Below are 14,492 nucleotides of genomic sequence, written 5' to 3'. Positions count from 1 at the left end.
CCTTGAGTGAGGACTTAGCTAGTGGAACAGGTGAAATGTAAAGAAAGTCTTAAGGCAGACAGAGGGCAATGAAGATGGCCCAGCCTCGTACCAACAATGTGAAACTGGAGACTTGGAGAGAGTGATGCTGGTGTGTTTACAACCTTTGTCCTGTCACCCTAATTAAAACCCTCCCAGGGTCTACACTGCCACAAGAAACTCTACCGGTTCACCCACTCTTTTTCTGTGTATCAAGTCAAATCTGCAGGAATAGGTGAATGGAGCAAGCCTTTGAGAGATCTGCAATGGTGCATACAGGTGGCCCAAGAACTCTTCCCCAGTCTGAAAGGCGCACATTCCTCCTTCTTCAAACTTACGAGCTGTTCAAAATTTGAAATTTTTCTCCTTTGTGAAAACTCAAGTCATCTTCTGTTCGAGCTTCGTAATCATAAAGGGCCACAAACAGGGTCACACCTGACAAAACAAAATCCGAAGGAGACATTGTTACGCAAGGAGAAATTCATTCCAAGACATGAAATCTTCACTCACTAACTACATTCTCAAAGAACGGACATCCACCACTTGGCACTGTGAACAGAGCCGCAGTATGGCTGGGCTGTTGCAGGGGAGCAGAGCCTGGAGTTGAAGGCATGCGCTCTCTCTACTCCTTTGAATGAGTACTTGGGAAAAAACCGATGCTGATATTTCTGAAGCAAATATCCTAGTGCTACAGTAGCTGTGTCATAGCTCAGGTTCAAAGAGCTACTTATCTGACACAGACTCCTACCCATTGAGGTAAAATGGACCACTCTTTGTAAGTTTTTCTTGTAAGTTTTTACTAGTGATTTAATATTGATTTACAAAATTATAAGATAGCAGGGGTCTGATTCTAGACCTTTCCCACCACCACAGTTCTGTGTCCCCAGCCCCTCGACTGGAAACTGCATTAGTTCTCCCAAGATCACAGATATGGGTTCACTATTATTTCTATAACTATCTATCTATGTTTATATATATTTGCCAATTTTTTCTATGGCTCTTTTTTCTTCCTTTCTATGTCACACCTACTATTCCTTTCTCTCTGTTTCTTTTTCTTTCTTTACCTGTTCTTCTTATTTTTCAGTTTCTGTCTATGGGTGAGACCACCCCATATTTACCCTTCTCTTTCTGGCTTATCTCAACGTGATTCCTTCAAACCACATCTACTATTTCTGAATGTTCTCTCCCACCCCTCACCCCCTGTGTTCCTCCCACTTCTCTGCCTGGGTCCTGTTGGATTGAAGTTCAGAGCCCTCTGGTCATCTTCCCTTAACATTAACCCCTCTGGGAGTATTGACCAAAATTCTTTATAGGCTACAGAAGACGGAAGGTCTGGCTTCTGTAATTGCTTCTCTGCTGGACATGGGCGTTGGCAGGTCAAAAAATGGATGACTCTTAATCTGGCATAACAGTAATGCAGGCTGTAAACAAACCAAGAGCACTACTTTTATAGCCTGGGAAATTTAGAAAGATCCTTAAAGCACTGAAAGTAGCAGTAGGGATATGTGTATATGTCTATGTTTATATATATATATATAATAAAAGTCTGCCGGCATTTGGGGCTACTGTGTCTTAACTTTGCAATTTTATAGTGGACCAGCTGGTTTTATTTATTAGGGGTGTTCCCAACTGCTGTGTAGACCCACATATTCAAGGTGTGTGACCTTCTCCAATGACTATATGAATGGTATCTGCTGACACAGGGATCCGCGTTCAGAATCCGTGAATGAAGGAACAGGTTTGTGCCTATGTCAGCAGAGTCTGCCTGGCAAAGTGTCTGTGCTTCATAAGTGTGTGCTGGGTGCAGTTTTGACTGTTGTTTTTCCAGCATCCTCAAGAGACAGACTTTGCTAGATTGCCTCTCTCCTTCCTCCCTCGATTCCAGGTGCCTCCCAGGAAGGCAGGAGAGATAAATAAATGCACCTCACTCCCATTCATTGGTGAAGGCCTACTTTACAGGGAAAGCTGCATCCACTGTAACAAAGGGTGGAGGTAAATGTTTCTTCTACTTGGTGGAGTATGAAGTGCTAGTAGCACAGAAACAGTTAATGTCCTAAACTCTGGGTCAGGGAAAAAGCTTTTGCTAGTGACTTAGGAGGCCAACTCTGCAGAGGGAAGAGGAGCACTAAATTGCTGTCATACAAGACATCAGCTCAGGTGAGCCAAAAGCATAACGGCTGATATACGTTTCTTTAAACTTTGGTGAGAAACAAGACGATTTTGGAACAAATAATGGCAAGTATCTAGTTACCATGATTCACGTACTGGGAGGATGATTTGGAAGATGAAAGCTCCATGAGTAACTCACAAATATTTCAAAAAACATATGTCTGAGAACGTATGCCAGACACTTTGTAAAGTATAAACTGAGTCAGCAAATTCCTAGGGCAGTAACACACATCCATGTGATGGGAAAGAGAAGGAAACTAAATAAAATATTGAGGAAGATGGGGCCAGGTGGTGGCGCAACTGGTTGAGCGCGCATGTTACAATGCACAAGGACTCAGGTTCAAGCCCCTGGTCCTCACCTGCAGGGGGAAAGCTTTGCAAGTGGTGAAAGCAGTGTTAGAGGTGTCTTGCTCTCTCTCTCTCTTATTGCCCCCTTCCCTCTTGATTTCTAGCTGTCTCTATCCAATAAATAAATGAAGATAATTTTTAAAAAATTTTAAAATTGACAAAGACCCCTTACAGATGCATTAAGACTTGATTTTAAATATGAAAGACATACAAAAATATTTGAGGACTCATGAGCTCAGCCATAAACGAGATAACAGAAAGAAAGATCAGAGAGAACTGAGGCTGAGCAGCTAGAATTGAAGATGAGAACCTACTGGCACCTGAGTTCCACAGGCTAGCAAGTGACCAACAGGCTGGAAATTAGGAGGGTGAGGGAGAAGGCATGACGCCTAGTTGGTGAATCCTAAGAGAAGAAAGAAGCGCAGGAATATCTGGAGAGATTTGAAAAGATTGAAAAGATCTGGGATGGGCCTCAGGCATTTGTCTTTTGAAAAACTTGCCCTAGTTTCTCTGAGCCAACGCACAGAGCCACAGGCCTGAAGTGTCCCAGTAGAAGTTCGTTAATCTTACAACCCAGACGTAATGCTCTCAGAGCAACAAACTTGGGGTCTCTTGGACCACCGCTGTCTGCATTGTGACTTGTGTATTAAAAAGTCTGGCTTTTTTTTTTTTTTAAATAGATGAGAGGAGGACATTGGTGAAAAAAATGGAAGCATCCAGATCATCAGCCAGAGGGAGCTAACTGGAGCACCAATGTTCAGTTGCTAAAAGAATCAAGAGCGGCTTAAGGGGAAATATAGGGTGAACCTTAGACTAGCTGTGGTTTACTGCAGCAGAGTCAAGGGCTCTGAATGAGGGAGGGGGAGGCTAGAAAGGAGGTGGGGAGTGTCTGAGAAGACCAGTCCAGGAAGCTGAGAAAAAACTCAAGCTGGTGGTGGAAGTGGTGTGCAGACTCTTACCATGAAGAGACAAAAATCTGTCCTCGTGTGACACAACTGTCTTATAAGTCATTATCCCCCCCAATAAGGTGATGTGAAAAAAAAAACAAACCCAGGGGGGCCAGGTGGTGGCACACCTGGTTGAGTGCTAGGACCCAGGTTCGAGCCCCCAGTCCCCACTTGCAGGGGGAAAGCTTCACAAGTGGTGAAGCAGTGCTGCAGGTGTCTCTGTCTCTCACTCTCTCTATCCCTCCCTTCCCTCTCAATTTCTGACTGTCTCTATCCAATAAATAAAGATAATAAAAAATAAATAAATAAACTCCTATCTTCCCCCTTTATTGGGGGAGGGATTAATGGTTTACAGCCAAGAGTAAAAATACAGTCATTGGGACATGTGCAACATTTTTCAGTTTTCCACATAACAATCTAACCCCACACCTAGGGCCTCCTCTGCCATCATAAATAATCCAGGAGCTGAACTCTCCCCTCCACCCCAGAGTCCTTTACTTCGGTGCAGCATATGCAGAGCCACGACAAAACCTGGGCTTCACTCATGCAAGTCCTGTGTGACCCCACCTGCCGAATCACCTCCCCGGCCACCTGGAGCGGCGCAGTCCTCACCTGTGCCTCCTCTGGTACGCAAGGTCCCAGTATGAGACGAAGAGTTCACACCCCCAAAGACGGTAAGTCCTTGGCCCCCGGCTGCGTGGAAGTTGTTGTAGTTTGGGATGGAGGTCACGCCGAAGCTGGGGTAGTGCTGAGGGGTGGGGTCTGTGCCATAGCGGTACCCGGAGCTCTGGTTCAGGCTGCCATCCCTCTCCTCCGTCAGTTTTGTTGCTTCTTTATCCTTACATTGCACACAGCCCATTATCTAAATTCCTGCCCAGAAAAAACAAAGAGGAGGCACATGAACTTGGATGCTCCCTTCTTGTCTGGTTGCTTGCCTATAGGAGGAATAATGTACAGAGCTTGCCCTATGACATTTCAGGCCTATAAGGCATGGGGAACAGTAGGGCCAAGATTTGATGGAAGAAATGTCCTTAACAAAACAGTTATATTTGTTCTCTGTATCCTCTGGGCTAAGGGGTCAACACAGGACATACTGATTACCAGGCAGTATGTATCTTCAAATGAGGTTTGTGTCCCCGAAAATTCTGTAATAACACACACACACACACACACACACACACACCACACCCTAATAACAATATGTTTTCCCTTAGTCATCTCACAAAATAGTATATTCCCTAGAAGCTGTTTATGCAGTCTTAGAACCCTCCACTGCAGCAAAGGAAATCATAGGAGAGAACCGGCGAGGATCAGAACACAGTCCCCAAACAATTCACTGCACTTCTTTACTTCTGGGTTCCTGGTCTGCAGCAAACATGCGGTAAGTTGCAAGCAATAAGATGACAAAAATCAAAATTAAGAACAGGTTGCTAGATCAAAAAAAAAAAAATTGGCAGGAGCTGTAGTACAAAAGAATGTGTTTGCAAGGGTGTCACGATAACCTCCAGCCACAGAATCATCTACACCTAAGTCAATTAGGCCAATTTACATCAGCTTCTTCCTCCTTTCAATAATATTACACACACACACACACACACACACACACACACACACACACAGCAGTTTGCTTTCCAGAGGTCAAGTTTCTGGCACCTTGCTCTCCTCCCGGCTTCATCTCTGTGAACGGCAGCACCACTACCACTCTGGTGTGTAAACACATCAAATCTCTCAGTTCCTCAAAGGTCCCATAAACTCTGCGCACCTGCTGGCACTGAATAGTCTCTCCCTCTCCTCTCTGGTAGGTGAGATGCTCTTCATGTTGCAGCCGAGACAGAGCTGCTTATGCAAGGCTCTCAAACGCCTCTGCCTCCCCACAGGATGCGCTGAGGCCCTTCTCAAGTGCTCTCGGTACTGACATCTCCCTCAGCGAGGCCGCTATTGAATCATATTAAAACATCACCTGTCAGGGCTGGGTGGTGGCACACCTGGTTGAGCATACACATTACCATGTACAGAGATGTGGGTTCAAGCCCCACCCCCCATCTCTGCAGAGAAGCTTCACGAGCAGTGAAGTAAGTAGTGCTTCAGGAGTTAGCCAGAGTCTCTCTCTCTCTCTCTCTCTCTCTCTCTCTCTCTCTCTCTCAGTACTGCTCAGCTGCTCAGCTCTGGCTGCTGCTGCTGGTGGTGAGGGGGTAGAGATTGAACCTGGGACCTCAAAGCCTCAAGAATGCAAGTCTTGTTGAACTATCATGTTATCTTCCTTGCCCTCCCTATCACCCCCGCCCCTCTCAATTTCTCTCTGTCAATTTCTCTCTGTCCTATCCAAATACAATGACACAGAAATAAAATAAAATAAAATGTTACTTGTCTCACTGCCTAATGGACTGTGAGTTTTAGGACAGACGACCCTCTCCATTTCTTCTTCTAAATATTTTTTGGTTGTGGTTTTCCTTCCCTGTAACTTTCTAAAAAATGTTTATATTTATTTATTATTGGATAAAGACAGAAATTGAGAGGGGAGAGGGAGATAGAAGGAAAAAGACAGAGAGACACCTGCAGAGATACTAATCGTGAAGCTTTTCCCCTGTAGTTGGGAACCAGGGACTCGCACCTGGGTCCTTGCACACTGTACTGTATGTGCTTAACCAGGTTACACTGTATTGTACGCGCCACTGCCTGGCCTCCCCTCTCCATTTCTTTACCAGTTACCCTGCACATAGTAGGTTCACCCTAGATACCAATCAAAATGAGCAAAGCTTCTCTAGCTCCTTTTGGATTTCTCTTTGACTTTTTCTTTCTCTTGGAATCAAGACCAATTCTTCCAGGATTCTGATTAGCAAGGGTGATCAGTATTTTTTAATCAGGTGTGTGTGTGTGTGTGTGTGTGTGTATGAAGTGAATACGATTTAGAAATACAAGGCAAGGAATTAAATGATCCCACCTTGGGCTGTAATACTGTGTCAAGCTGATGGGGTATAAAGGAGGGAGAACATGAAAAGTTACCCATTTGGGACCAAAGCACAGAACAAGAGACACATGGCATCATGTGGAATGACACAGAGATTCTGGGGAGGGCACAGCTGGCACAGGATGGGAAGGGACTTGAGGCCAGAAAGGAAAAAGCTTATTTTTCTCTAATGTCCTGCAAACTTAAGTGGGGGATACTATGTCCCATATGGAGATCCTGGGGGACACTATTCTGAACCCTGATGTCTCTGCTGAATGGGGGAGTCACAGAAGTCTCAGGCTGACTGAAAGCCCTCTCACGTGACATGTTTCAATAAATACATAGTGAGTTGGATGCCAGTTTCTGAAATGGAAATGGTTGGAAAGGAGAAGCCTGCTGACTGAGGTGAGCTCATTCAATCTGGAACACATTTACATGTAAATTAGTCAAGACGAACTTACAGGGATAGGTGTCGTGCCCAATGTGCACTCTAAACTTTTTATAAATGAATGTGCTTTGAGCAGGCTTCCAAAAGGAAATAGAAGCTATTTCCAAAACATGATTTACTGAAGAAATTCCAACATTTTCTTCTGGTGTTGCTTCCTAAGACTGGTAAATATCTTGGTCATTTTGTATTAACTATTTTCCTGGTGGGAAGACTTTCCAAAGTTGGACAAAGGTCAAAGAGAAGAATCCCTCTGGTTCCAGGTGTTTTATTCACTGACTTGATTGTAATTAGAGGAAGGTGAGAGCTGAGTCACATCATACTAGTGGTTCTCAGCTAGAGGTGACTTCATCAGCTCTCCCCCACTGCTCCTCCTACACTTCTTCCTCTTGCCCAACACATCAGCAGACATATAGATCTGGAGATATTTTTGACATCACAAATAGGGGATAATAGCGCACTATTGGAACTCAAGTCATGGGTAGAGGCCAAAGATGCTCAACCTCCTCTAATACAAAGGACGGTTTTTAACAATAAAGAATGAGTTCGCCTCAAACATGAGCAGTGTCGAGGTCAAGGAGTTATGCAGAGGAAAGAATGTAAATGTTCCACTCAGAAAAGGATAACAGCTGTTTTTCATAGAGGCATGGGATTAACATGCTGCCCAGAAAGCCTCAGAGCAGGCAATTTAGATAGGAGGTAATTAAAAAAAAAATGACAGGGGACTGGGCTGTAGCGCAGTGGGTCAAGTGCACATGGCGCAAAGAGCAAGGACCAGCGTAAGGATCCCGGTTCAAGCCCCTGGCTCCCCACCTGCAGAGGGGGGTCGGTTCACAAGTGGTGAAGCAGGTTTGTAGGTGTCTGTTTTTCTCTCCCCCTCTTTGTCCTATCCAACAACAATTACAGCAATAACAACAACAATGATAAACAACAAGGCAACAAGAGGGAGAAAAATGGCCTCCAGGAGCAGTGGACTCATAGTGCAGGCACTGAGCCCCAGCAAAAACCTTGGAGGCAAAAAAAAAAAAAAAAAAAAGACAGGAGAGGGCCAAGAGATGGCTCTCCTAGTAGAGGGGAGGACTTGGGTTTGACAGTCCTCAGCTGCTGTCTGGAAGCACCATGCAGGGGGTATATTTCCTAAGTTGTGGAGCAGTGCTGTGGTGTTTCTTTTCTCTCTCTTCCTGTCTCTCACCCTCAAAGAAGAAAACAAAAGCCCTTCCGAAGTAGTGCTTTTGCATAGACATGAAGCCCTGGTGAAGTTCTGGTGGCAAACACAAAACAAAATAAAGACAAAGAAAGATAAAAACCAACAGCCCAGGAAGTGGTGCAGTGGCTAGAGTAACAGACTTAAAAAAAAAAAAAGATTTGGACATGAACTGTTCTTATTTTTCTCTTGAAGCCTGTTTTTTTTTTTTTTTGTTTGTTAGTTAGAGAAAAGAACCTGAAAGCTACATAACTTTCATTACAAAGCACACTTCCAACTGTTAAGACAGAACCCTAGAGCTAAAATCTATTGAAAACAAGACCTGATTGCCAATTAAACTAAGAAAAAAAAAACTATCTTCTAAAACCCACCAAAGAGGCATGATCACTATAATAAATCCAGAAGCTTATATATAGTTTAATGCAGTAGTGGAGAGAAGCAAACTTCTTGAAAGTGGGGGGACCATTTTTTAGGTGTTTTTTGTGTTGTTGCACCTTCATTATTCAATCCGGTGTCTGCACATTATTCAATCCGGTGTCTGAACATCGATCTGTTGAATTAACAAATAGGTTTAAAAGCAAAAAAAAAACAACCTTGATCAAGTCATTCTGAGAGGTGAATCCTCTTTGAGAAAAGGGATAGCACTTCACACTGGTGATTTCTGACTCAGGAGTGGCTCTGCACAGATCTTACTTACTCTCTTCCCTTCGATTTACAAACTCAAAGAAACTAAAGCTGAACAGTGAAGGCACAGGCTCAAGTCCTCATGAGTTAATCACAATATAAATATTTGCATAAGGACTTGTGGTCTTTCCCCTCCCTCCTGTTTGGGGTTGGTCAGACTAACCATTTCCTGATGGGAGAGGCAGAAGATTCTAGGAGTTGTACTTAGTGTGATTTGGCCCCTTGCCACAAATCAGACGTCTGAGCATGTGAGTCAAAATAAAAACATCCCTTAGTACATATGGTTCTGTGCTGTGACTATCCCGACCAGTGCTGTACACCTACTGTGAACATATAACACGCTAATATATTTATTTTACATTTGTGGGGCATCAGAAAATGCTGAACAACCACCATTCCAATAGTGGAATCCTGACGTTAAGACAACGTGCACCAGGAACTCACCATGGTCCTCCCGCTCTGCCTGTCACTATGTCTAGAGAAACTAGTGGACCAGGACAGAGAAATAACTCAGAGAGTGAGCTGCTTTGTCACGTGCACAACCCAGGTTTGAGCCCAGCCCTCATCGCAATGAAGAAGCTTTGGCACTTTCACTTTCTCTTTCTGTGCACGTGCGCACACACGCGCTCACACACACGCACACACATATATATGTTCTTGATTACAGACAAGACTTGTTTCATGTCTGATAATTGGTAACTTGGAGATATGACTAATAAGTTGAGGTTTTTCTTAATTTGTCTGCTCTTGTGTTCTTTTTTTTTCTTTATTGGGGGATTAATGGTTTATAGTAGACAGTAAAATACAGTAGTTTGTATATGTGTAACATTCCTCAGTTTTCAAACAGTTTTTATTATCATTATTTATTGGACAGAGATAGCCAGAAATTAAGAAGAAAGGGGAAAGGGAGAAGGAGGGGGAGGGGAGGGGAGGGGGAGAGGGAGGGGGAGGGGGAGAGGGAGAGGGAGAGGGAGAGGGAGAGGGAGAGGGAGAGGGAGAGGGAGAGGGAGAGAGACAGACCTGTAGCCCTGCTCCACCACTTGCGAAGCTTGCCCCTGCAGATGGGGGCCGGGGCTTGAACCAGGTCCTTGCACATTATAACATGCTCTCAACCAGGTGCACCACCACCCGGCCCCAAGATAGACATCTGCAGACTTGCTACACTGCACGTGAAGTGTCCTCCCTACAGGTAGAGAGTGGGGGCTCAAACCCGATCCTTGTGCATGATGATATGTGCACTTAACTGAGTGCATCACCACCCAGCTCCCCTCTTCCTCTGACTTAAAAAGAAACAAGCAAGCAGGCAAACAAACAAAAAAGAACAAACAAACAAAAATCTAATCTGATGGGCAAATGAGCACTTGGATAGACAGTGTCCTTTGCTTGCGGTCAAGGAGTCTGGACTAGGACAGTGGTGCTCTGTACCTTCTAATTCTTCTAGCTGAGAGTTATTATTAATAGCTGAGAGTCTATTCCTACGATGCAAGTAAAACCCAGTTTATATAACGTTTCTCCAGTGCTAGAGCTCTTCTCAAGTGCACTCACAGCACAAGCAACACGGGGAAAAGTTGGCAAACAATCTACGGATGGGCACCCGAGGCTCCCACAGGCACAACAGAGTCATCAATGGAGCATGGCACCTTCTGGCATATCAGCACTTCCTACTACATCTTAGCCTCTTCCCTCAAAGCTATTAGTGCTGACTGAATGGCCTGCACAGTCTCAGAATCCATCTTCACCCAGCTCTAGAGTGATGAGAGCTGACAGGAAGGAAGCAATCTATTTGCTAGTTGGGGCATAGGCTGCATTGATGCAAAGTGAGTTTGGCTGAGTGGACATTCACTAGCTGAAGCCACAGCCCATGTTCTAGTCTGCTACTGCACCTTAAACACACAGGGATTCATCTTTCCTCTTTTTTTGCCTCCAGGGTTTTTTTTTTTAGTTATTTTTAAAATTTCATTTATTATTGGACAGAGATAGAAATTGAGAGGGGAGGGGGAAATAGGGAAAGAGACAGACACCCGCAGCCCTGCTTCACCACTCATGAAGCTTTCCCCCTGCAGGTGGGGACCAGACGCATGAATACAGGTCCTTGTGTGCTGTAATGTGTGCGCTTAACCAGACGCACCACTGTCTGGCCCCCTTGTCTCCAGGGTTTTTCTGGGGCTTTGTTCCTGCATGAGTCCACCACTCTTTTTTTTTTTTTTTTCTAAATTTCATTTATTTATTTTCCCTTTTGTTGCCCTTGTTGTTGTTTTTATTGTTGTAGTTACTATTGTTGTTGTTATTGCTGTCGTTGTTGTTGGATAGGAAAGAGAGAAATGGAGAGAGGAAGGGATGACAGAGAAGGGGAGAGAAAGACAGACACCTGCAGACCTGCTTCACTACCTGTGAAGCGACTCCCTTACAGGTGGGGAGCCGGGGGCTCGAACCAGGATCCTTATGCCAGTCCTTGCTTTGCACCACCTGAGCTTAACCTGCTGTGCTACTGCCTGACTCCCTTTTTTTTTTTTTTAATTTTTAAAGAGGGTAAGAGAGTTAGAGAAAGAAGGAGCGACAACAGAGTACTGGTCCACCACTTGTGAAGTTATAGTTTGCATAGTGTTCCCATGTGGTGGCCAGGGACTCAAACCCCGGTCCCTGAACGGGGTGAGGTGTATATCTGGGTGAGCTATCTCTTGGCTCCCCGTTCCCTCAGGTGTTACTCCATAAAGCAGTGTCAGCATGTTCAGTTATAACATCACAGGACCTGTGAGAAGGTTTTAGGTGTGTGAGGGAAACAGATACCAAGAAGGAAGAAAAGTCACCATCAGTCTTTGCCAAAGTGAATGACTTCCTCTGAGGCTCATTCAGCCAAAGAAGGGAAGGCAGGAGGGAGAATGGTGGAGCTAACAAGAGATAATTGCCACTTCAATTATTTCTTGTAAAAGCTTTGGTCTTGAATACCAACTTTAGTGGGAATGGAGAAGTCTGCCATCTTCCTTGCTCAGGACAGTCTGGACATCTATAGTGACAGAGACACTGACCGCTGGGCTCACAGGGGACAGGGAATGTCTACTATGAGTGTCATGCTTCAGGTACTACTATACCTTCTTCCTTCAACTGGTTTCCACTCTACCTGGCCAGGTGTCATGACAAAAGTCAAAAGGCAAGCAAGGGAACTGAGCTAAGAATGCCCCCTCCCCCAAACCAAACCAAACCAAACCAAACCAAGCACAAGTAACAGAGGAGAAGAGCTGAGATTCTGAAGCTGAATTGTAGATTGAGTGAATGGTCTCCTACTCTTCTCTGGAGGGAAAACAATTCTGATGAGCAAACATCCTTTTTCAGTCAATAGTAATAGAATGAAACAAAAGACTAAGAAGTATCAGGGACACATAAAAAATTAGATGATGTCAAGACAGAAGATTTGTGGCAGGGGCCTCCTCGTGATCCTTATAAGACTGGAAGCACCCACAAGAAGCAACCTGAGGTGTTGCTCTTGATGGAGGAAATGAATGCCTTGAATGTCTAGGGAAGGTGCTAGAGGTTTCACTATGTTGCATAAAGCAAGCAGGGGACTGCACACACACACACACACACACACACACACACACACACACACACACACACACACATCTAACTTTATGTATTTATATATTTATTGGATAGGGACCCACAGAGAGGAATTGAGAGGTATGGAAGAAACAGAGATAGACAGAGATGACTGCAGCACTACTTCCTTGCTTGTGAAGCTTTTCCCCTACAGGCGCGGACCAAGGGTTTAAACCAAGTCCTTGTACATTACAGCATGTGTACTCTACCAGGTACATCACTGCCCCACTCCTTTTTATAGATTTGTTTATGAGAAAGAGATGGATGAGGAGAAGAGAGAGCAAGAACCAGAGCATGACTCTGGCATATACAATGCCAGGGATTGAACTTGGGACCTCAGACTTGAGAGTCTAATGTTTTATCCACTGTGCCAAAGGAAGCTCAGGGGCTAAAGGAAGCAGAACATTTGAGAGACAGATGAAAGCTCAGTCAGTAGTAAGGAGAGCTGGGCCATAGGGTCTGTCACCCAAATTCCCCAGCACTTTTAATTACTTAGATGGACTCTTCTTCTTCGTAGGACACTGGTCCTGACATCTCACAAGCACTACAAGCAGTGCTATCTTCTGGGGACAGCCAGGGAGGAAGGGCCAGCAGTGTCTGGGGAGGCTGGAGAGAAAGCTGGACATACTTATAAGCATAGATACTCCCCAAGGTCCTGAGGCCTGGGGAAGGTCACGGCTGGGATGCTTCCTCAGCGATGTAAATAATAGCACTGCGGCTGAATCTGGATAATGGCCTTCACCCAGCTATCACAGAAGATGCACAGCTCTGCCAATGAGGGAATATTCTCTCTGCTGCCAACTGGGAGGAGTGAACATATGTGTGTGTGTGTGTGTGTGTGTGTGTGTGTGTGTGTGTGTGTGTGTGTGTGTGTGTGTGTGTGTGTGTGTATACCTTGCTTGCTGGAAAGGTGTTACATGGGCAGAACTATATAAAAGGCAAGACCCCTGTGGACAAGGCCTAAATAAGCTTTGGGACTTGTGAATGAAGAGCTGATAGTTCGGTTGTTTTATTAGGCACAGTTCATTTTAACCAACAGGGGTTATCCTGGGTGGAATTGACTGAATCAGGTGAGCCCTTACAAGGGACTGGGTTCTCATGGCCCGAGAGCTGGCACAGTAGATAAATAAAGCATTGGACTGGGGGAAGAGACGACATAATGCTTATTCAAAAGGGTTTCATGCCTGAGGCTCTAAGGTCCCAGGTTCAATCCCTAGCACTGCCATAAGAACAGTGTTTTGGATATATTCCTCTCCTCATTAAAATAAAAAAAAAAATAAGTGTTGGACCCTGAGGCTCTAAGTTCAACCCCAGGATTTGCATGTGCCATAGTGATGCTTTGTCTCTCTCCCTCTCTCACTGTAAATAGATAAAATCTTTTTTATCTTTTTTTTTTTTTTCCTTAGTGGACCAGGCCCTTCCTAGAATAGAACACTCAAGGCATAAGAGGCAGTACAAACGCAGACATCGAAAATAAAGGGGGCTCTGAAGTCAGGAATACAAGTGGTCTCTAGAAGCTGAGAACATCCTCCAACTGACAGACAACAAAGCAGCTGGAACTCAGCTCCTACAAACTCAAGGGACAGAATTGGGTCAAGAGCCTAAAGGAGCCGGGAATGATCTTTCCCCTAGTAGATGAGAATGCTGACATCAACACGTCGACTCCAGCCTCCCAGTGGAGATCCCAGACACATCAGGCCTGAACTCATGACGCACAGAGCAGCCAATTCAATACATGGATGTTGCTTAAGGTGCTAAATTGGTAGGAATTCATTGCACAGTAAAAGAAAAGCACATCAACACATGACTTTGGTGGGATGGGACAGTGTGGAGATGTAGGCTCTGGTCTCAGCTGTGATAACTACCATCCGATGAGGGCTCACTGCAAGCCTTCACTAGGTACTGGAACACATTCTCTCATTAAGTTCTCATGGCAGCCCTGAGCCATGGGTATTGTTATGTTCTTGTACTTTACAGCAGAGGGACAGAGGTTTAGGAATTTGTCTATAGTTCAGACAGGGGTGGAGGTAAAATTTGAAGCCATGCAGCCTGCTTCCATGTTCAGAACATACATGCAGCCTCTTTTTCTTGTTTACTTCCTTGACTTTTTATTTTATTAGTGATTTAATAATGCCC

The 14,492-nt window shown here is 44.7% G+C and overlaps 1 protein-coding gene across 5 annotated transcripts in view; it reads right to left on the bottom strand.

Moving 5' to 3' along the window:
• Window positions 1–14,492, bottom strand: part of FYN (FYN proto-oncogene, Src family tyrosine kinase) — a 265,390-nt gene that overhangs the window by 70,878 nt on the left and 180,020 nt on the right. For all 5 annotated transcript variants that reach the window (XM_060190608.1, XM_007528135.3, XM_060190610.1 and 2 more), the window contains 2 exons: window positions 4,095–4,352; window positions 357–453 (listed from right to left, as the gene is read on the bottom strand). In XM_060190608.1, coding sequence (XP_060046591.1) covers window positions 357–453; window positions 4,095–4,341 — 344 coding nt within the window. In that variant the 5' untranslated portion in view covers window positions 4,342–4,352. The remainder of the gene's footprint in view (window positions 1–356; window positions 454–4,094; window positions 4,353–14,492) is intronic.

This window comes from Erinaceus europaeus, chromosome 4 (genome assembly GCF_950295315.1).
Source record: "Erinaceus europaeus chromosome 4, mEriEur2.1, whole genome shotgun sequence".
NCBI classification, from domain to species: domain Eukaryota; kingdom Metazoa; phylum Chordata; class Mammalia; order Eulipotyphla; family Erinaceidae; genus Erinaceus; species Erinaceus europaeus.
Note: the sequence above shows the minus strand (reverse complement) of the source record. Positions and strands in the feature narration are given on the sequence as shown.